Source organism: Alexandromys fortis, unplaced genomic scaffold (genome assembly GCF_014885135.2).
Source record: "Alexandromys fortis isolate MF-2015 unplaced genomic scaffold, M_Fortis_MF-2015_v1.1 scaffold_3, whole genome shotgun sequence".
NCBI classification, from domain to species: domain Eukaryota; kingdom Metazoa; phylum Chordata; class Mammalia; order Rodentia; family Cricetidae; genus Alexandromys; species Alexandromys fortis.
The window spans coordinates 13,660,733-13,684,236 of NW_026067909.1; the positions used below are offsets into that span (position 1 = coordinate 13,660,733).

The 23,504-nt window shown below is 41.1% G+C and overlaps 1 protein-coding gene across 18 annotated transcripts in view; it reads right to left on the reverse strand.

The window, feature by feature from the left end:
* Ppp6r3 (protein phosphatase 6 regulatory subunit 3) overlaps positions 1 to 23,504 on the reverse strand; it is a 138,855-nt gene that overhangs the window by 64,094 nt on the left and 51,257 nt on the right. For 16 of the 18 annotated variants that reach the window (XM_050137033.1, XM_050137032.1, XM_050137027.1 and 13 more), the window contains 4 exons: positions 13,112 to 13,344; positions 8,483 to 8,669; positions 5,480 to 5,617; positions 2,452 to 2,517 (listed from right to left, as the gene is read on the reverse strand). In XM_050137033.1, coding sequence (XP_049992990.1) covers positions 2,452 to 2,517; positions 5,480 to 5,617; positions 8,483 to 8,669; positions 13,112 to 13,338 — 618 coding nt within the window. In that variant the 5' untranslated portion in view covers positions 13,339 to 13,344. Of the gene's footprint in view, positions 1 to 2,451; positions 2,518 to 5,479; positions 5,618 to 8,482; positions 8,670 to 13,111; positions 13,345 to 21,075; positions 21,199 to 23,504 lie in introns of all 18 variants that reach the window. The other 2 variants (XM_050137020.1, XM_050137034.1) reach the window with 2 other exon arrangements.

The window sequence follows — 23,504 nt, forward strand, 5'->3', positions numbered from 1 at the left end:
TAGAACTTGTTAGAAGTTATTACAGTAAAAAGTGAAGGGAGAAATTTCTTGAGTGGTAACACAAGTTAAAATCATCCATAAGCTTCAATAAGCAATGTAGTCCCAAAGAAAAGGACGAAGCATTTGGCTGCCAGGCTGATGAGCTTCCCTTCCACAACTGCACAGTGTAGATCACCATACAGACAAATGTCTTTGACTACGTGCCTGAAAAAAGATATCCCACAAACAATACCTTTATTAGCACAGACAGATACACACACTACCTCAAATATTAAAAGTAAACAAAACAAAAAAAACTAATATAGTTTTGTGGACCATAGAAGGTGTAATGGCCATCTACCTTTCTGGGAAGCTCTAGCCTAGCATTCATGTCCTGTGGGAACAGTAACATTCCAGAACAATACCCTCCTGAAGAGATGATACATACTGGGAATCCACACCCACAGACTAGAATCAGAACCTAACATGTTTTCCCTCCCACCCTATATGTGTATTGTTTTTTTGAGACAAGGTTTCAAGATGTAGCTTAGGCTGGCCTCCAACTTGTGCGACTTTCCTGCTTTAACCTTCCATCTGCTGGGATTTTAAGCAGGAGTCATTAAACTAATCATGCTTTATCCTTCTCAAAAAAATGTGTTGTAGGCTGGAGAGATTGCTCAATAGTTAAGAGCATTAACTGCTCTTCAGAGGACCCAGGTTTAATTCCCAGCACCCACATCAAGGCTCACAATCGTTGATAACTCCAAAGGGACACCCTCTTTAGGCACCAGGCATGCCTGTAGTATGTACATACATACATACATACATGCATGCAGGTAAAACATTCACAAAGGTAACATAAAAAGAAATAAATCTAAAAACATTATTTAAAAAAAAAATTGTCAGGTTAAGCATAGTGGGGCAGAACCAGAATATAGTAACCAACAAGAGTTTCCTACAAAACTAAACACATACTTAACAAAAGAGCAGCAATGGGGCTATCTTCCCAAAGAAATAAAACAAGCAGGCAAAACACCCATACACAGAAAATTAAATAAAAAGTTTAAAGAACTGAGCTTCTTCTTCACGGTTTCTGTTGGACTCTACAAACAAATGTAGCCCTCTAAGAACTAAATTCTGCTCAAGAAACACAGCCTATTTTGGAAAACTACCCTCTACAAAGTGGCCAACTTTGCCTATGTCAACTGGCACTGGCATGATTCTAAAACATGGGGACTGAGCTCCTGGAACTACTGAACTTCTAACCAGAGAAGAAATTAGTGCCCTTCTAGACAGTTCTCCCTTAGCATCCAGTATACACAAGCCCTAGAATGTATAAATAATACCAACTCTGGTAACAACAGCAGCTACTGCAACGGAGCATATACTCCACAATCCCAAGGGGGATGGCAGAGAAGTTAAGAATGTATCTTAGATCTGCCCTAGGCATAAAAAACTTTTTTAGATTCATTTTTAATTTAAGTGCACCATGTATGTGCCCAGTGCTTATAGAAACCAGAAGAAGGAGTGGATCCCATGGAACTGAGTTAGTTATGAGTTGGCAGGTGGATGTTGGGAACTGAAGCCAGGTCTTATGCAAGAGCAGCAAGTGCTCTTAACTACTGAGCTCCAGACCTATGAAAAAATTGTAAGCAGACTATAAAAGAGGGTAAATCCACCTCCACATAAAATCCATTTGTGAGTAACAAATATCCTCTGGATAAAAGCCCAGCTTTCTCTGTCCTGCTCATCCATGCTGTTCATTCCCCATTCTAACCAGCAATCTAGAAACATGTGTAGAGGACCTAAAGCCTCAATCACACTCTGAACCACCCACTCCTCCATGGACATGAAGTAAAGCCATACAGAGCTGTCCTGCCTGTAGATAATGGTTGACTTTGGATAATCTCACATAGCCTAGCGTGATACTTGAAGAGTGATGATTCAGACCTAAGGAACACATACCCTGACCACTCAGGACAGGGTTCAATGTGTAATGGCTAACTCAAGTTTCAGAATCACTACCATTTTTGTGTCTAATCTCCAGCACCAGGAGAGAAAGTGAAGAGATGGAGGCAGGACACACGGTATATCTGTCTCTAGCCTCTATACTCAAGTTGAACCTATTTGAGGCTTCAAGGTCAGGACTAGGACTACAAAGTCACTGCTAGGCTCAGTGGTGACCCAGACCTTGTTGTGATGCTTGCAAAGCTTTAACCAGAGCTTTCAAGATGCAGATGTGGCCCCATCACCTAAGATTAAAAAGTAGGTATAAAACAAAAATAAGTGTGGATGGAGATTTATCACAAAGCAGGCTTAGCATGACCATAACTCTTAGAAGGAGATAGTGTTCTCCTGCTGCTCACAATGCAGGAACACCATCACCTCTCATTCCCATTCACAGACACACATGTATGTTCTGTGGCTAATCAACAGTTTTTAAATGAAAAAATAAGTCATAAGAGAACTTACATCTTCTTCTTGCGATGGATGAACTATTTCCACAAGCCTCTGGATAATTCTCTCCTCATTTAGCCACTGAAAAACACATGGTAGAAGTGATCATAGCAACAAGTGGCTCCTGCTCAAGCCCCAGTGAAGATAAACATACTGGAAATAGCCATCACACTTCAAGTAGAATTTACAGGTTTCTCTGGACTTTGAACACTACAGAAAATTAAAAAGTCTCTCAAGGAAAATGTAGTGAATGTATCATTTTAAGAGTGACCACAAGCACAATCCCAAGTCCCAACAGTCACACACTTAGACTCTATACTTAATAGTGGTGCTGACTGGATATTCAGTATGTACAGCATGTACTCTGACTACTAGGAGCCTTGGGCAGATGGGCTACATACTATCTCAAAGAGAGTGTCAGCTCTGAACGTCAGATGAATGAAAAATAACACTTAGTATCAAGCCTCTGGGTTAAAAGAACTGTTGCCGAATATTTGTTTATATGATAAAGATATGTCTCTGCCTTAGGAGCTTTCTGGCTGGTTTACTAGTTAAATGGCCAACAGCTAGGCAGGAGAGAATAGGCGGAATTTCCAGGTAAAGAGAGAGAAACTAGGAGAAGGAATCTAGGCGTGCCATTTCACAAGCAAACTAGGAGCAAATTGGATGCACTGTACTAAGAGGTTACTGAGTCACGTGGCAGAACGTAGACTAAAAAAAAAATACAGGTTAATTAAACTATAAGAATTAATTAAGAACAAGCCTAAGCTAAGGCTAAGCTTTCCATAATTAAGTCTCTGGGTCATTATTTGTAGACTGGCAGTCCAAAGATAGTCCAAGAAGAAAGCTTACTACAAAGAACCCAGGATGAAAGGGGGCTTTCTGATACCCAAAGCAAACCCACTACAGAAATCCTAGGGCCAGGTTGGGGCATCCTAGAAGTAGAGAGATGGTCATCTGCCTGTCTCACAGGTAGAGCTGCTGGAACCATAACAATCTCTTTGTAACCTCTACATGGGATGCAGTGATCGGAGATACAGAAGGGATCAGAGTGATTCATAACAAACTGAATGAATGAATGGATAATGAATAAATGAATAAGAGGATAGATAAGTAAATAAAGGGTAAACTGGCAGGCTTAAAATTAGTGCTCTAAAGGAGCAAAGCACCATAAAATATAAGGCGGTTGAAAAGTCACTTGACTTATAAAAGTTGAAGACAACAGAAAATGAAGTTGAGGCCAAGAAACCAAATATGATTTGCTAAAAGTAGAGATAAAACCCTGCTGGTGTCTCTAGCTCCTTACAGGGAACATATCCAAGGGCAATGCAAACAAGTACTAATGGGAAGGGTTATGGATGAAGCCACCCAATTGCTATGTTTTATTATAGTTAATTGTTGTGTGTGTATGTGTGTGATATAGCACATGTGTGGCGGTCAGAGGACATTCTGTGGGAATGCGTTCTCTTCCTCAATCATGTAGATTTTGGGGATAGAACTCAAATTGTCAGGTTTGGCAGCTGGTGCCTTTACCCACTGAGCCATCTTGATAGCCTTTAAGATCTAGGCATGAGATAAAAAACTTCCCACAGTATTACCTGAGGCCACACTCTGACAGCAATACCCTAAAGTATATGCTCCTGATCACAGGTACGTGTAAGTTCAGTCTTCACCACCTAAGTATCTACATTCCGAGCCCACTTCTGGATCTTCAAGATTTTAAGGAATTTCCCCCTAACCTGCTCTCCTCTTACTGACCACATGCTCTCCACAAAAGCTTAACTTTTTGGAAACAGACCCTAAAAAATTCAACTTAGAAGTAGCCAGAGGAATAGAGCCACTAGAGCAAATCACACTTTATAAACCTCCTGAACTAATTCATATAAAAGTGACCATTATCCTCCTTGTTCTAACAGTCTTTCCCAGAATTTTGAACCCCTTTTGAAAAAAGATTCTACAGAAACACACAAAAGTAGCAAGGTGCCTCCATTTGAAGCCTTGACCTCCAAGTTTCAGAAAACCTGCTTGCAGAACTTAAGCTGGGTGACCTAGGTCACCTTGCAGATATAGCCCTGATCTACCAAATAAAGCAAGCATGCCTGGACATCTTGGCAGTGTGTGCCCTGTAGTAGACAACCCCAGGTAGACCTTCCTTTCACAGACCCTCAAGTCTTTTTGGTTCCTTAGGTCTTTAAAACTAGAATTTCCAAAGAAACTCATTTTCAATGGGGTACAGTTTTTATTTCTTTTGGCCCAGGCTGGCTAGAACTTAAAATCCTCCTGCTTCATAATATAGAGTGTTGACATTATAGACATGTGCAACTACATCAGACTGGGATCCAGAGAGAATAGTGCTAGAAGGCAAGGAAAACGGGGGAGAGGAACACAACTGAGGGACCAGGGGAAGCCTTATTTTCAGACTATTCAAACCTCCCTCAAGTCCAGTTTCACCTATGACAACTATCTACTGAAGGTGCACAAATCCTAAAATTACCACCTTTCTGAACTTAAAGTGGGCCCTTTCCACGTACCACCATTTCCTTGTTTGACCCTCATGTAGGAGGCAGGTTTGTCACACTCTTAGAAAGCCTTGTCCTGTTTACATCCAGACCCAGCTTTATGATAAATCCTCAATACACTCACCATCCACATAACAAACCAACCGGCAAAGGGCAAATAACATTGCATCTGATAGACCCAGGGGCCTATGCGTCCTGAGGCCTGGTCCAGTAAAATCTGAATCTCAGCTTGTTGAGGTTGCACATACCTTTAATTCCAGCACTTGGGAAGCAGAGATTAGCTAATCTCTGTGAGTTTCAAACTAGCCTGGTCTAAATAATGAGTTCCAGGACAGCCAGGGTTACACATACTGGTCTCAAATCAAGAAATAAAAATCGGTATCTTTTCTGTGTTGGGACAACTCCCTCCCTGCCTCATCCCCAGGTCTTCTTATCCTTTAAGATTTTCTTAGCAAACATGAGCCCAGAGACCCAAATAACAGCATTCCCAAGCCCAACCCCCAGCAGTTCAGATCTCTACTCACATTCAGAACATCTTGCCTGGGCTGTGGAGGCTCAATACATGTCAAGAGCCTGAGCAACAAATCCATGATAGCAGAAGTTCCTATGTGCTTTATAATGAGGTCCACAAAATCACGCTTCTTTTTCAAGAAATCCACAATCTAGAGGAAAACAAATTAATCTGAAAGATGCATAACTTGAGGCATACAATCTAGAGTAACCAACATTCTCCAAATCCTTCCAGTTAGCTTAAGGACAGGGAGGCACTGAGTTAGCAAGCAGATGTCAAATGGATTAATAATAACAATATTCAAAGCCCTTAAATAAAGTCATCTTCCAAATCAGCATGCATCCCCACTACAAATAAAGCTAACAGAACCTTTGCCTTTTCTTTATTTTCCTTGTTCACTATCCAAGAAGGAGGCATTTAAAAAACTCACAACCTTACAAACAGTCAAAAAAAACATACTATGTGGGGCTAGAGATGGCTCAGCAGTAAAGAGCACTGGCTTCACTTTCAGAAGTCACAATAACCTGTAACTCTAGTTCCAGAAGATCCAATGCCCTTTTCTGGCCTCTATGGGCACCATGCATAAACACGTATACATACATACATGTAGACAAAACATAAAACTTAAAACATAAAACTTAAAATATATATACTACTTTATAATTTGCATATAAAGCAATCCCATTAAACTTAAATTTAAAATGTGGAGTATTCAAAAAGATTTCTGTTTCTAAGTAGCTAGCTCGCCTGGTCCACAGGTGATTTAGGCGGCACTGACACATGTATGACTAACAACAGGAGACTACGAAGAGGGGGCTGTGCTGAAGGGAGATGAATTAGGGATTGAAATCATGATTCTATCCTGCAGTTTCCACAGTAGCCATTAGAACCCTACCACATGTGCTAAGGGCACTTCACAGACTGGCAGTTTTTGTCGCAAAATTTCACTAAATCCTGGAAGGTGGAATTCATTGTTCTAGATGAAAAATCCTAGGCTCAGACCTGCTACATATCTCCGAGAACTAAAAGGTGGCTGCCCTGGAATTTAAACTCAGATCTGCATGCTGCAAGAGTCCCAAGCCGTCCACAAACATGCACAAAGAAGCTTATCAGCCAGAACAGGTAGGACTACAACCCCAAGTAATTTCAAAATGAGTCATTGCACTGTTTGTCTAGACAATGATGCCAAGTACTCATCTCTTCGAGGACTGGCCACTCACAGCTGAGTCCTATAAAAGTCTTTGAAAGGAAAGGTGAGAAAAACAGAAGTTACCAGAAAACAATTCCATGCATGGCAGAAACAGTGGTCCTGGAACCTACATGTTAAACCTTAGCTGATACTACGAATAGTATAGCAAGGACCACATGGCCTGTACTTTAGACATTGGTGTTGAAGGCTAAACTATTCACCGCAGCCAACAACTGGACACTCTGCTCTCTGCTCTAAAAGCTAAAATAGTCTCTTTCTGGTTAAGTCACATGAATCTGGACTTTTGTTACCCTTGCAGTGCCTAAGTCTCAATACTATCAAGCAACAGGAAACACAATTCTCAAGTGTGACCTTTTTGGCAACTACACAAGCAATGCTGTTCTCATCCAAGGAATCCTAGCTGGAAAAACAAGAAGCAACCAGATGAAGGGACTCTTCACCTGGGGATTCTACTGGCATACACCATCACTGCCAGACAAATAACAGAACTAAATCCCAGTGTTAATACACAAAGCCTCAGAAAGCCTTCCACATATTTTAATGTTTTACCTTATAAAAACCAAAAATCATACATAGCTACCAACCTGGGTCCCAATAGCAGATATGAGGAGAAAAACATAACAAAGCATGTCTTAATAATGGAGGTATCCATCTCTGACCTAACTATGCCAGGATGATGTGACGACTGGCAATGCATGTGGAAAGGGCAAAATGGAAGACAATCTGTACTACTTAGAATATGACTTGGGGGTTGTGACTCAAGGTAAAAGATCTTTCTCATACACACTTGGGAAACTGGCCCTAATCAAATAAGAACCTTACTTGAACACAAATTCTACCGCCCTTCTAAAATAAAATATGAACCTAGCCTCAGCAGAGGACAGAATACAGCAGGTCCAAAATAGTTTCAGGTCTTTCACGTACGCTAATAGCAAGACCAAGTAACTGGAAACTGTTGTCTACCACGAAGAAAGCCAACTCTGACTGAATTGACCATGTTCATCTCTGCCTGATGCAACTGATAATCTGTCAGCTTGCACTAAGCATCTGCTGCTTTAGCTGTTTCGTGAAAGTGAGCTCTTGGCCTTTACAGAAACTTCCACTATGGCAATGTTCTCCAATTTCGGCAAACATCAGTGTGAACTGGAAGATGTGCCGAAAGCCCTCACTGTCAGATTCCATCTAATTCTATAGGTTAGGGGTAGGAATCAAGAACATACACTGCTTAAAAAAAACAAAAAAAATTCTCAGGTGATGCTGTCATCACTGGCCCAAAAGCCAGACTTGGCTAACCACTCCTTTGGGAAATGACATTTCCACACATACAACATGTGAATTGGAAAAAAAAAAAAAAAAAAACAGAAGGGTCAAGGTAGAGGTACCTGTACAAACAGGGAGGTGTGAACCCTGACCCAGTGCTACAGACTAGGCATCCAGATATCTAAGTGAAATAAATGACCACTGTGTGCAAAGCACTGGTCAGATTTTTAGAAACAAAGCAAAGCAACTGCTGAACCCAGCGGGGCATTAGCTATGTACTCAGATTCAATCTGCTGCCCTCACAATGATATTTCTGATTATTTGTCCAGGAAAGAAATCAAAGTATGCTTACAGCTGAGGCCCTTCAATGCATATTACAGAGGAAAAATACTACTTAATGTGTAAACCAGGGCTGCTTAAACTGCTAAAGACCTAAAAGGCATTCTCTTATTGAAAGTGGACCTCAGGCAAATGCAGAAACTATAGCAAATCCCTCACGTCAGGGATGCACAGCCCAGATACTTACCTTTGGAAAGCAGTATTTACCTGTTCTGGTTTTCTGCTGATAAGAATACTTAGCACCTTGCTGAAGAAACTGGCAAGTAGTGGATTCAGGGGGGACTCATTTAGGAGGAAGCTATACAATTTCAATAGCAAGGACTCATCTTCCCCCAGTCTATCATTCATCTGGGAAACATCAGAAGTGAGCAACTCACACGATATATTTGGATACCTAGAAGAATAGAACATTGTGTTACCATGGTAACAGTTCATCGCATCAAGCACAGCACACATCAGGAAGGTCCCCTAAAATTCTGTCTAAACATCAAAATCATCTACTAGGAATTAAAAGCACCTTCAAACCATTCCATTCAATCTCAAGTTAAAATGAATTTTCTAATTTGCCTTTAACCAAGTTTTAGTAAGATGTTTTTGTTGCATCACAACTTTGGTGAATGCACAGGACTTAAGAACCAAGATGTCACACTGTAACATCAGAAATATCTCACTGAAGGTACAGTGTCTTGACAGCCATCACATCCCATGTGGACAGAGAAGTGGAAGCGCTGAGAGACAAGTTAGGGTTTGCCAGTTTCCAGGAAACTGTATTACACACAGATGTGGTGATGACTGCAGGTACCTGAGCAGGTCACTGGTCAGCTCAACTCAGGTGGGTTACAAGAGTATGATTAAGTTCTGAAAAGTTATCAAATGTTCAGTCTCCATCCCATCTAAGGAAAATACCTATCATGGTATACTGACTAGACAAACAGGACACCAGCCTGCGGTACTGGGGGATGAGAGAAGAGCATCATACAAATCTACACTTTCTACAAGAGCCTTCCAGGGCCTTTTGAAGCTAGGGACAGGCAAGAAACCAGTCCACTGTCATTCTTCACTATGATCTCACTTGGTAGGCCACAGGCCCACTGGAAGCAGCTGGCATTTGCTCTGCATTTATTTCCTCATGATTTTAGAAAAAACTGCAACCTCAATCATGTTCATCTCCAACAGTCAGACCATTTACTCTGAAAACCAAGCAGTAGACCTATGTTCCCCATGCTCGAATGACCTTTTCCAATGGTTACAGGAGACTCTTCAGACAATACTATATGTGATCATAGTTCCCTTCTCTGCTCTAATACATTAACACATTCTTCCATCAACCAGACAGGAGCAACAGCCCAAGCTAGTCATAGGAATGGCAAGCTCAAAGGCTGACCAAATCAAGGAGACAAACTAGCAGAGTGACTATATGAGAGCTGACAGAGGGAAAGACTGTGGTCTGAAGAGTGTGACACATGTAGAGGTATCCAAGGAAAGCAAGGGACTATTGCACCTGAAAGGATCTGGGATGAAACGGGATAAACAGCATGAGTCCCCAAAGGAAGCGATGCGAGAGGAAGACAGAGTTGCAGGTGTGAAAGCATGCAGACTGTAGTTCCCAACAATGTCTTCTAGGAGGTTCTGCTCCATTAGTCTCCCCAACACTGTAAGACAGGCATTCACCAATGCCACAGCAGACTTCTCTACTGTAACCACCATGTAGTAACAGGAACACACAGCGGCTATATCTGCAGCTATGGAATTCATACTAGGATCACTTCCTACCTCATCCACTTTCCAAGGTGTATTGGTCCTTTCCCTTAGTTTGTAGGCTTTGAAACATAATGAGGAAGGGCTGGCATTGCAAAGGTGGCTAATGAGTGACAGTAACTTGCATTACTCTCTATTTTCTAGGACAATAGTTCTCAACCTTCCTAAAACCGCGACCCTTCAATACAGTTCCTCATGCTGTGGTGGTGAGCCCCCAACCATAACATTATTTTTGTTGCTACTTCATAACTGTAATTTTGATACTATTATGAATCATAATGTAAATGTCTGTGTTTTCTAATGGTCTTAAACCCCCATGAAAGCACTGTTGAACCTCCAAAGGGGTCAGGATCCACAGGATGAGAACCACTGTTCTAGAATAAACAGCAGAAATTTTGCTAATTCCTCCCACCTGCTGTAGTACAGAGCACGCCTTTGGCTGACATGGCTTCCTCTTACTGCACCATTCCTGGTAGTGTACACATAAACCACCACTTCTTCTATTTAGGAAAACAAATAAAACACTCCTTTAGCTACCATGTGCTCTCAATGCTAGAATAACTTCAAGGAGATGTCTTGCTTTGTCTTCCAATCTTCTTCAGAGCCATTTCAGCCGGGCTCTCAGGACCTGATTCAACAGGGTTAATATGGCCACACTGTAATTCCCGCAGCAGCAGCCTCTGATCATGGTTCCTCTTTTGTCCTTGAAGCCTGTCTTTAGCAGCTTTTTGGGTGGCGGCCTCTACCTGTTTTCTTCTTGTCCTGGCCACTCCTCAATTCCTGTGTGGAACCCTAATTCAGTTAACAGCTCCTCCATCAGTTTCTGAGCCTGCCTCCCATCAGCTCCATGGGCAACCTCTGTCAGCTTCATGCCATCATATGGTACCCATCCACCTGCTGTGAGTCCCTGTCTCTACTCCATACCAACCAGACATCTCAAACTTGACAGCTATTCCACTCTAATCTACCTGGAGTAAAACACTCAATATCCCTTCCTTCCTAATCCTTCCTTCTTCTGACCTCACACCAAGGAAGCTTCTTCAGTTCTTACTTCATTTTATGTCTAGATGCTAAAACCTGCTTCCCCAAAAGGATATTGACATCTTTCTCTGCGGATTGCTACCTGTTTCTTAACTGACCTTCCCTTTCTACTCCGGTCTCCTAGTGCCTAGAGCCCCAGAGTGGGGCAGTACTAGCAGACAAGGACAACTGTCAGGCAATATCCATCACTCACTGCTCAAAACCTTGGATGGCTTGTTTTGGAGGGTGCTCTGATTTCACCCCAGACCTTCTTTCTTCCTCCTCACCTCCATTCATGAGGCTGCCTTGTTCTTAGGATATAATAAACACTCATGCACATTAGGGCTTCCACACTTTTGGTCTGGCTGTTCCTTGTCAAGCACTTACAAAAACAATGTCTTCAGTTCCTACATGGCTCAAAATGAAGCTTCCTTCCTCTAGAATTCTTCCACCAACCAACTTCAGGTGTTCTGTCCTAGCCTGCTTTCTTCTCCAGAGGGTTTCTCTGACAAACTATGGTTTTACTTCTTACTCTGGATTGCCCTGACCACAACAATCAATCTTAATCCTCAAAATGCTTCAGATTCTTTCCAAAAGGTTCTCTATGCTAATACAGGTGTTCAGGTCACCCAAAGTATATTTCACACCAATGTTGGCTTGAGCTGGGCCAGAGGCATAGTAGACAGAGTTCTGCTCCATCCAACTCAACCCCTGATCCTCCAAATGACACCATCTAGCACATTTAGGAGACTGTGTGAGAGAGGTCGCTTGCTCTAACAACTTTAAAGGTAACACAGCAGCACAAAGGAGCAGCATCACTGCCAAGATTTCGGATCCAAGCAGCAAAGGCAGCATGGAGCCTTTCCTCTCAGTAAATAAACAATTCATAAAAGGTATAGCATTAGAACATCACCCAGAAAAGTATGATGGTCAACCTAAAAAAGGAAACTACTTGTCTACTCACAGCTTCCATAAAGAGAGGGCCATACCACTCCAAGATTGCTTGATTGAAGGCCCATTATCCTGGACATATTACCACACCATTTCCATCTCTGATCTGAATAAGACCCATCTAACGTACATGTCAGCTTACTGTGGCAGGAATTCCAAAGCAGCAAGGTGTTTAGGACAATAAAAACACACTATTATTTTTATGCTATACATATTTTCCTTTATAAGATACTGGTCTCCACTGAATGCTGTGGTCTCTACTGATGGCTGAGTGTCAATCTTAAAGGCTGGCAGAGAACAGAGCCTCCTTGAGAACCTAAATCACCAATAACTTTAAAGGTATCAAGTTTTGTTTTTTTTTTTGCTGACAGCATAATGATATCTGAAGAAAGTTATTCTGAGCAGGAATCCTATTCCTTCCATATGATATCTTTAATGAATCACAATAGATGGTTATTTTTGAAGGGATTCTTATTTCAATGTGGGAGATGCGGCTACTTCAATGTTGGATATGAAAAATAACTGCAAGCTCAATATTAACGTGCTCATTAAGTGCTTGGTGTTCCCAGAAGTGTAAAAAGAAGTATTACAAGTGGCAGCATTAAAGGATTCTCATTTACTGTATCATGCTGTTTGTAAACAGATTCAATTAACCAGCCACGAGTAGATAAATCCACTCTATTTATTATGAGATTCCCTGCTTGAATATAGCTTCACTGCTGTTTGCCAAAACTCACTCCTAATGCTCAAGCAATGGAAGGCTGGCCTTACTATATGAGCAATACTCTTCAAACTCAAGCTTTGACTAGGCCTCTAGGCAATCCTGGCTTGTTATCTACAAAGTGAAGAAGATACTTACTTGAATGTCTTACTAGTATAAGAAGTTTGCTTGCCACTTAAAAAGCATGGCATACTTCTGGCTGAGATTAACATTGAAATGCCTGTGATTCACTGAAGCTAGCCCCAGAATGGACTGTGTACCCCCATTAAGCCTATAGGTCTTGCCCATCTTAACCTCTCAATGGCTACAGTGGCTCTAGGGAATTCATAGACAACAAGAATAATCATTTTCTACTCCAGCCTAAGGCAAAGATGCCATTTTCTTACTTGTATCTGATCTTCTCATCCATGTCTTGAGGTGGCTCTTCTATAATGAATGAGACTAAGTCTTCGAGACATTCTGCTTTTAACAGAAACTCTATGAGCTTGCGGTTCTGTGCTTTACACTCCTGTAAGACGTCCTCCTCATCCATTAGCTCCTTCAATGTTACATCTTCTCTCTCTAGAAGTGTGTCTATATGGGATGATGAGTGAAGATCAAATTTCCAAAACATGCTGGTCTAAACAAAACAGAGAGTATTTAATAAAATTTCAGCTTTACTTACTGATTTCCCAGAAACCAAATTTCAGGTCAGTTTGGTCTATAATGTCAATTTGGCATTAACACAAAATTAAAGCAGTTTCATACTGAACCTACAAAATGATTTCCTTTTTGTTTTTTTGTTTTTTTGTTTGTTGAGACAGGGTATGTATCCTTCCTTGGCTATCCTGGAACTCACTCCATAGACCAGCCTGTCCTCGAATTCACAGAGATCCACCTCCCTCGGCCTCCCAACTGCTGGGATTAAAGGCCTACATCAGCACTGACCAGCACAAAATGATTTCTTAATGAGTAACAATGACAGAATCATTTTAGCCCCTTTTCAAAAAAGAAAAAATTAAAGAATTTATTTATTAGCTTTCTTTTTAAACTTTCTACAAATGTTTTATTTAATTTACTTATTTTATATGTGCTTGACCTTCAATGGAGTGGCCATGGAAGCCAGAAGAGGGCGTTAGATCCTTTAAAACTGGAGATATTTGTAAGCCACCAAATAGGTGCTGCGACTCAAAATTAGGTGCCAAGTGTTCTTAACCTGTGAGCTCTGTCTCCATCCCAGAAAATAATAATAATTTTTTTGTTTTGTTTTTCGAGACAGGGTTTTACTATAGCTTTGGAGCCTGTCCTGGAACTAGTTCTTATAGCCCAGGCTGGCCTTGAACTCACAGATTCACCTGCCTCTGCGAGGAGTGTTGCGATTAAAGGCATGTGCCACCACAGCCCAGCTACAATAGTGTTTCTGCCTATATGTATGAGGGTGTTGGATCCCCTAGAGCAGGAGTAACAGACAGTTGTAAGCTGCCATGTGAGTGCTGGGAATTGAACCTGGGTCCTCTGGAAGAGCAGCCAGTGCTCTTAACTGCTGAGCCATCTCTCCAGCCCCATCCAGAAAATATTTTTAGCTGGTTAAAGTGTTGAAAATGCTGAATGAAAAAGCTTGATTTTTAAATTTTTTTTTTTTGTTGTTGTTCTTCAAGAAAGGGTTTCTCTGTGTAACAGCCCTGGCTGTCCTGGAACTCACTCTGTAGACAAGGCTGGCCTTGAATTCACAAAGATTCGCCTGCCTCTGCCTCCCCAGTGTTGGGGTTAAAGGCGTGCGCCACCATCACCTGGCTTAAAATGATTTTTAACCTATAAAAGCAAATCATCCAAGCTCAGCTGGCACATACCCATAATTCTAGTGAGGCAGGAAGATAAGTTCTAGGCTAGTCTGGGCCACACAACAAGAATCTATCAAAAAAAAAAAAAAAACTACAGCACAAAAAGAAATAGTTCATTCATACTTTAAGAATTTTAAGAATTCAATGTTTGGGTATGGCAGCTTGCACTTTTGATTCCATCACTCGGAGGTGGAGGCTCTGTGTGTTTAAGACTAGCCTGGTCTACACAGCTATCACGAGGATTACATAGAGAGGCCTTGTCTAAAAAACAAAACAAGCCTGGTCTACAGAGCAAGTTTTAGAACAGCCAGGTCTACACAGAAAAACCGTGTCTCGAAAAAACAAATAAACAAAAACAATAACAAGGAAGGGCAAGTTGGCCCAGCAGGTAAAGGTGCTTGCTGACAAGCCTAAAGACCTGAGTCTGATCCCCAAGCCCCACAGGGTGAAAAGACAACTTTTCTAAGTTGTCTTCTGATCTCCATAAGCATGCTACCCATTAATTTTAAAACTTTCAAGCAAAAAAAAAAAAAAATTCATGCTCAAAATTTTAGCACTTGGTAAGTTGAGAATTAGTGAATCTGGGCTAATGTCCAATCTGGGCTAGCACAGCAAAACTGAAAATGGGGCTGGAGAGATGGCTCAGCAGTTGGGAGCACTGACTGTTTTTCCAGAGGACCTGAGTTCAATTCCCAGCAACCACATGGTGGCTCACAACCATCTGTAATGAGATCTGGCGCCCTCCGGCCTGCAGGCATACATGGAGGCAGACTGTTGTATACATAATAAATAAATAAAATCTTAAAAAAAAAAAACCTGAAAATGGCAGAAAGCAACTCTTTTGAGGAATGAAGAATACATTCTTCACAGAACTGTCATCTTCAGCAACAAGTAACAATTAATGAGGACTACTCAGAATAAAGTAGTCGGTGAGTTCATTAATAGCTAAAAGCCTGAGGTCATCAAATTCAAGAATGAGCTAAACTTTAGAACTTATTAAATTTAACTATTTAATTAATTATTAAAGATTTTGACGAACTTACTATCCTAAGTCACTATGAGAAACAACTGACAGTCAACCTCTCACAGCATTTCATGGATAGTCTTTCCTCAACTTGGTCTCCAGGCCCACCACCATGAAATGATTGTTCTTCAAGTCACTGTAACAAACTACAGTCACTCAGCACAAGCTTCAGTAACAGCAGAGCCTCAAAAGCCAGAGACTTCTTTGAGAGTGGCAAGGCACAAAGTCGCATGTTCCCAAAACAAAAGCTCTCCATAGCTACAGCTACAGCTTCGACACCCACCAGTCAACTGCATCCACTTAAAACTACCACCAGAAAAGCTCATTAAAACTACATGTCCTTACAAGCAAAAGGAAAAGGAAAGGAAGGTCCTATCTATGGAAGGCGGATCTCTTTTTTTTTAACTATGTATCTTACTAAATTCATCCATACTCAAAGCTCTCCTGAACATTTACCTCAAAATTATTTCTTTGAAAGTAGAAAAAAATAGCCAGTCGTTGATCACACACCTTTAATCCCAGGGCTCAGGAGACAGAGGCAGGCAGATCTCTGAGTTTGAGGTCAGCCTGGTCTACAGAAGGTGAGTTCAAAGGCGGCCAGAGAAACCTTGTCTAGAAAAAAACAAAATCAAATAATGAAAAAATACAAATAAGAGAAATTATAGGGGCAAACTTTATTCACACCCTTAATCACAGTGACTGACCCCAAGAATGAGAAGCTAAAAAGCAAGCTGTGCACAGTAGGTTGTTCAGAAGTTTCCACTCCACAGAACAGATAGTCAGCACTGAGCCTGACTGCCTAGCATGCAACCTCGTAAGAAAGTTCAAGAATTCTTAGGGAACAAGTATCAAGTATCAAGTGTTACCAAAGTCATCCCCTCAGTTTATAATGCCTTAGCATGCTCTCAAGGACACATGACTATGTGTCCACAATCTTAAGCAGCAAGAAGAGTGAGAGCCAAGGAAGGACAAACAGCAGCTGTTCAGTTCACATGACCCAGATTCACACACCTCACTTGAGAGGGATACCTGGGGGACAGGATGGGACACAACAACACAACACAAAGACACAGACCAACAACACAGTTCCACTGAGAAGAAACAAGGCAGAGGTCACCAGTGTAGACCCACCTTTTCCTATGTACACAACATGAATGAAAAAACAAACTAGAGAAATGCACTTCCAAAGACAAACTGCAACAGACACACAGCAAGTCATCTTCCTCATCTATGATGGGAGGAAAGAAGGGACCTACAGTAGACCTCTGGTAGATAGCAGAAGGTATTTAAGCAACTGCCTAATTTAAATGCATTGCTGAACTAGCTCTGATTAGGAAGTCAAGGCAAAGATGGCAACAAGCAACAAAAGATATACAGAAACAGAGGAAGGTAAAAGCCTAGAGGCAAAAAGTAGACAAATAAGAAATGCTGTACTTATTTGGGAGCTGGGTGGCAGGTCCCCAAAAAGTAAAGGAGTTAAAAAAGAAAAATTACAGTCCAGGCTTACTAATCCCCTAGCACAAATCTGTATTTTTGAAGTGCTTATCTAAAATGTAAGCTATTTTAAATATGAAATTTAACACTGAGAAAACATTTTAGCATCTATTATAAGATGATTGATTTTTTTCACCACACTTGTTAGTACAGAACGTGGAAATAAGTACTTCTACAGTGAATTTTCTTTATATTACAAATGTATTTATTTTATTATTTATATTGCAAAATTATTTGTATTTCAGCCAGGCATGGTAGCCTGAAACTATAATCTCAGCACTTAGGAAACTGAGGTTAAAAGACTCTAGGCTTGAGTCTAGCCTGGGTTACATAGAAGGATCTTGTCTTAAAAAACTAACAAGCTAAGATTTGCCAAAACAAAACAAAAACAGACAAACAAAAAACAAAAAAAAAAAAAAACACAAAAACAACAACAAAAAAACCACACACACATACAAAACTGGAGTCAGAATTAACAACAATAAAAAAAAAAATACTAGTGGTGGGAGAGAGAACAGGGTTGAGAGTCTCATATAGCCCAAAGTGTCTCAAACTCACTATGTTGCTAAAGCTGGACTTCAACTGATCCTCATGCTTCTGCCTTAAAAATGTTAGCCGGGTGATGGTGGCACACGCCTTTAATCCCAGCACTCGGGAGGCAGAGGCAGGCGGATCTCTGTGAGTTCGAGACCAGCCTGGTCTACAGAGCTAGTTCCAGGACAGGCTCCAAAGCTACAGAGAAACTCTGTCTCAGAGAAAAAAAAAAAAAAAAAAAAAAAGCTAGGGTTACACATATGCACTATCATGTCTAGACCTAATTAAGTGTTTGCAGTAGACATAAACGTATTTAAAGTACACACTTCAGCTGATTGGCACTTAGCTTCTAGATAAGCAGGAATTCAATCTCACCTAGGAAGCTAGCCAACAAGGTGACAGGTTTGTCGAGAGACCAAGGTATCTATCTCCCTTTACCTAGGCTTCTTTTACAAATTGAAAAGAGGGAATCTCCACTGAGAAAACGCCCCCATAAGATCTGGCTGTAGAAGCATTTTCTTAATTAGTGGTTGATGGGGGAAGGGCCAATCAATTGTGGGTGGTGGCATCCCTGAGCTGGTGGTCCTAGATTCAATAAGCAGGCCAGTAAGCAGCACCCTTCTATGCCTCTGCATCAGTTCCTGCCTCCAGGTACTTGTCCTGATTTCCTTTGATAATGAATACAATATGAAGTGTAAGCCAAATAAACTATTTCCTCCTTGCTTTTGGTCATTGTGTTCCATCACAGCAGTAGTAGCCCTAACTAAAACACCCTGGGAACCTCTTCAGTGTCAATGAGTATCCACAGAGACCTGGATTCTATTGCCAGCTGCAGGGCTGCTGGAGTTTACAATCCTGAGACCTCATCTCAGCACTTTAGCTTCAGCAGCTCATTACATTAAATGATTGTGGGAGTTGAGCAGCTGGCACCTACTACAAACAGAAGCTACTGTTCAATCAACATGCCAAAATGTCACCTGGGAGCTTCCTAAGCTTTCATGGGCAAGGAATCACCTAGGAGTCTTGTTAAAATGCACCCTGTTTTCTGATTTAGAAAAGAACAGTTCCAGTTTGAGACTCTGCACTATCTACCTGATGCCATGAGTGTAAGCTAGGGCTGATCAATTGTTATTCAAAGTAACAACTAAGGATCAGTTTAACCTATATTTTCAAAAACTGTAGTAAATATGTTTGAATACAAAACCATGAAAAGCATACTAACATGAACATGGAACTGTGTCATAAGATAATGCTTCTATATGCTGGGAATATATATTGCTCTTATTGGTTGATAATAAAAGTTGCCTATAGTGAGGCAGAATATAGCCAGGAAGAAAAGTCAAACTGAATACAGAGACACAGAAGGACGGGGTGATGTGAAGAAGGATGTGAGACAGTCACCCGAGAAGCAAAATGCCAGCAGACCGCTAAAAGCCATGGCCATGTAACAATACACAGATTAATAGAAATGGGTTAACTTAAATGTAAGAGCTAGTTAGTAATAAGTCTGAACTATAGGCCAAACATTCTGCAATTACTATTAAGCCTCTGAGTGATTATTTAGAAATGGCTGCAGGACAGGACGAGACAGAGAAAACTATGCTCTTAGTCCCAACAGGACATAGGAGTGAGTAACAAACACATCATATTACTTCTCAATGACATCAAATGATAAAAGACAAAATAGCAGAAGCTACTAGTTTCTCTGAAAAGAGAAACTGCTGAAGGTTGCCCTAGAATTAACTATGCATGCAGGAATAACAAGAACCATAACATCAAATTCAGAACCACATCATCATCCAAAGAGGTCTGCTTCAATTTAGCATTCATCTCTGCAGGGAGTGGGTTCTGCAAAGCTCCTAGTCCATACTGTCCTATGTCAGCTATATCCATGACTGGTTAGATGAGAGGCAAAAAAAATCCTCAAAGACTCCAAAAACAACTCAAGATGATGAGAGATTTCTGACCGCCAACAAAGGAACATTAAAGGAAACCCTGAGCACAAGGCTCTGTGAGACTACACAGTGCTGTGGAACCTTTGTACACTATAAATAAATATGTACTACTCTCATTGGTTAATAAAGAGCTGCCTGGCCTAGACCTGGGCGGGAGAGAATGGGTGAGAGAGCCAAACTAGAAGAATACTGAGAAGTGCAGAGATGCAGAGAAGTTACCAGTCAGAGTAAACAAGACATGTCCTAGTCTTGTCTAAATGCCACGAGTATTGGGACAGCATATAGACTAACAGAAATAGGTTAATTTAAGTCATAAATTAGTGATTTAAGTGCTAGTTATTAATAAGCCTGAGCTATCGGCCAAGCATTTACAATTAAGTTTTTGTGTGGTTATTCAGGAATACTGCCATGTCAAGAAAACTCCACTTACAACACAGTAACATGCCAGTCCAGCCAAATCTGTCTCTGTATCATTTAAGAAGCTTCACACAATTTCAAGTCCAAAGGGAACACCAGAGCAAATTCATTGGGCTTGCAGTAAACACTGGCAGGACAACACACCAACAGTACAGAAATAGGAGCAGCTGCTTCTGTCCAAGTAACAAATGGGAAAAGCCTCAGCAAACAAAATGTGTCTGAAACTTTTTAATATTATTTCAAGAATGTTATGAAGGGAATGTTTTAAAACACCAATTAAATGTATTCAAAAGCATGGAAGCACACAATGCCCCAATTTCAAACCCATTCCTATATATCCCAAGTCTCCTTGATGCCAAGTGACCTACCTAATACAAATACCATGTGAGCCACATCTAAGCATAAAATTTTTAGTAGCCACATCAGAAAAATAAGGTTTGCCTGCTAAACAAGCATAAAGACCTGAGTTGGATCCACAAGGCCAATGGTATGTGCTTATAATCCCAGCACTGAGAGACTAGAAAAGGTGACTCCATGGGGCTTGCCAGTCAGCCAACCTAGCCTAATCAGCAAGAAACCCTGCCCCTAAACAAGGTGATTCTTGGGGAATGACACCTGAGACTGTCCTCACACAACCACCCATATGCACACACAAAAGTAAGTGAAAAGCCTATAGAAATTCAATGAGTACTTTATACCTATAGCACATATAATTTGGGCTTCTCAATTTGAAGTTCTCAAGATCCACATGTTACCTACTCTACTGTGCTATGCAACAATGAGACTATGCCTCAGTTAAGATTGTTGCAGTTGTCGGGAGGTGGAGGTGCACACCTCTGATCCCAACACTCAGGAGGCAGAGGCAAATGGATCTGTGAGTTTTAAGGCCAGCCTGGCCTACAGAGTGAGATCCAGGTCAGGACTACACAACACAGTGAAACCCTGTCTTGAAAAACCAAAAAGCAAACAAACAAAAAAGGCTGTTGCAGTGACTGACCAAAATTCCCCTTTGTAGTACTGAAATAGTCCCTCCAATCTTTCCAAAGCCAAAGTTAGTCAATTTTTTCCATATAAAGTCAAAGGAGGCAAAGCACAATAAGGCACACCTGTAATCCTGGCACTTAGAAGGTAGAGGCAGGGAGATCGGCAATCATAGCTACATGACATTAGAGCCAATACAATGGTGGTTTGTAGTAGCAGGCCTCTTGTTCGTCCCAACTGCCCAGAACCTAAATAATCACACAGAAACTATATTAATTAAATTACTGCTTGGCCCATTAGCTCTAGCTTACTCTTACATCTTAATTAATTTAACCTATCTCCATTAATCTATGTATCGCCATGTGGCAGTGGCTTACTGGGTAACTTTCCCAGTGTCTGTCTCTGGTGGCAGCTCCATGGCTTCCCCTCTGACTCTGCCTCCTTTCTCCCAGCATTCAGTTTAGTTTTCCCTGCTTACCTAAGTTCTGCCCTATCAACAGGCCAAGGCAGTTTCTTTATTCACCAATTGTAATCACAGCATACAGAGGGGAACCCCACATCAGTGATTTTTTGTTGTTTGTTCATGAGACAAGAGTCTGGAGACATAGGCCAGGCTAACTTCAAACTCCATATTGTCCTACTTTTACCTCCTGAGAGCCCAATTACAGGAAGTAGCAGAAGGCATTTCCTTGGAGAAGGCAGAAATCGTAGCTTGTTGCTATTATTGGCTCCAACATGATTTCTTCAGAGGTGTCAAAAGCAATCAGCTTTGTCATATCCAGGTATCCCAGAACATTGTTGATATCCCTTCCTTATTTTTTTTTTTTTGAAAAAGGAAATGAATTAAACCCATGAAACTTCTTAAATGCTAATTTGTACTGTATCAATAATACAGAAGTAATCCAAACGGTGTCAACTGATTGAAAATTACAAGACACAGAGAAAGCCTTAACAAAGGAAGCAAAACCTCCAAATTTGTTTCACAGCAAGGATACCTGGACATGGAACTCCATTATATAAGTAAGCTTCAAAGGAATGGGACCAGGCATGGTGATATAGGCCTATAACCCCACTCAGGAGGTCAAGGTTAAGTTCAAGGACAGCCTGAAATACAGAGTGAGACCCTGTCTCAAGAAGAAGGGAGGCTAGAGGATAAGTGTCTAGGAGAGAAAGGAGGCACTCCAGATTTAACTGCAAAGATAGAGACAGGAGACCCACAAAGCTTCAACAACCTCACAGTAGGAAAGCAGGTCAAGCAGGCCAGGAGGATCAAAAGGCAGAAAAAGAAAGGACAATGCCAGGCCAGACCTTGAAGGGTTCAGTATGAATCCATAACATGTTCAGGTTTGCTGTAGAACCAGAGAGATCAATTATTTATTATGTATACAACATTCTGCCTCCATGTATATACGCATGCCAGAAGAGGGCACCAGATCCTCCTTACAGATGATTGTGAGCCACCATGTGGTTGCTGGGAATTGAACTCTGGACCTCTAGAAGAGCAGTCAAATGCTCTTAACCACTGAGCTATCTCTCCAGCCCCGAGATCAATGAGTTTTAACCAAGAAAAACTGACATCTCATCATCAACAGCAGGGACCACACAAAGTACTCTTCTGGCTTTCAGCAACATTAGTGAATGGGAGTGGACACACTGAAGCTGAGTAAGTATTCACTCTGCAGAGGATGTACCACTACAGAGAGGGAGGAGAACAGAGTTAGAACCAAAAGGGATCCAGAGAAGATTCTGCAATGGCTCAACTTCGAAAAAGCAAAATTTAAAAGTTTCTCCTTATTACCATGCCGCCTTCATTGCTAAAAATTCTACCTCATCAAAACCTAGTTTCCCCTTTACATTCCTGACTGCATTTTGGTATCGATGACAGACTTAATGCTTACCTGTGGAATTCTTAGCCACCTGAGAAACACAATGCTCAAAAAGCAGATGCTTCCACATAACATGGTCCAAATGTGCCGCTGCAATGCTGAGAACAGCGCAGCAGAAAGTCTCATCATTCAGGTCACTTTTATACTAAAAATGTCAAATCCCAGAAGCTGGAGAGATGACTTAGCAGTTAAGAACACTGGCTACTCTTTCAGAGAACTTGGAGTCATTTTACAGCACCCACATGGGGGCTCACAACTATCTGTAATTCTAATCACATCACATCCAAAGGTTTTGATGCCCTCTTCTGGTCTATGCAGTTACCAGGTATACATGGGGTATACAAACATACATGCAGGTAAAATCAACATACATATAAAATAATAAAATAGTCTGAGGAATGGGTGGCTGAAGAAATGGTTCAGCAGTTAAGAGCACTTGTTGCTTTTCTAGGCAACCTGGGCTCAATTTCCATCACACATGGGGTCCACAATCATTCTTAACTAAAATCCCAGGGGATCCAATGCCTTCTTCTGACCTCCTCAAACACCTGGCACATACATACATCACACACAAAATAAAAATAAAATCTTTTTTTTTTTTAAAAGGATGACAAAGTTTGGCATGTTGGAGCACAACCAAGAAAAATCCACTCACTTTTTGTCAACTA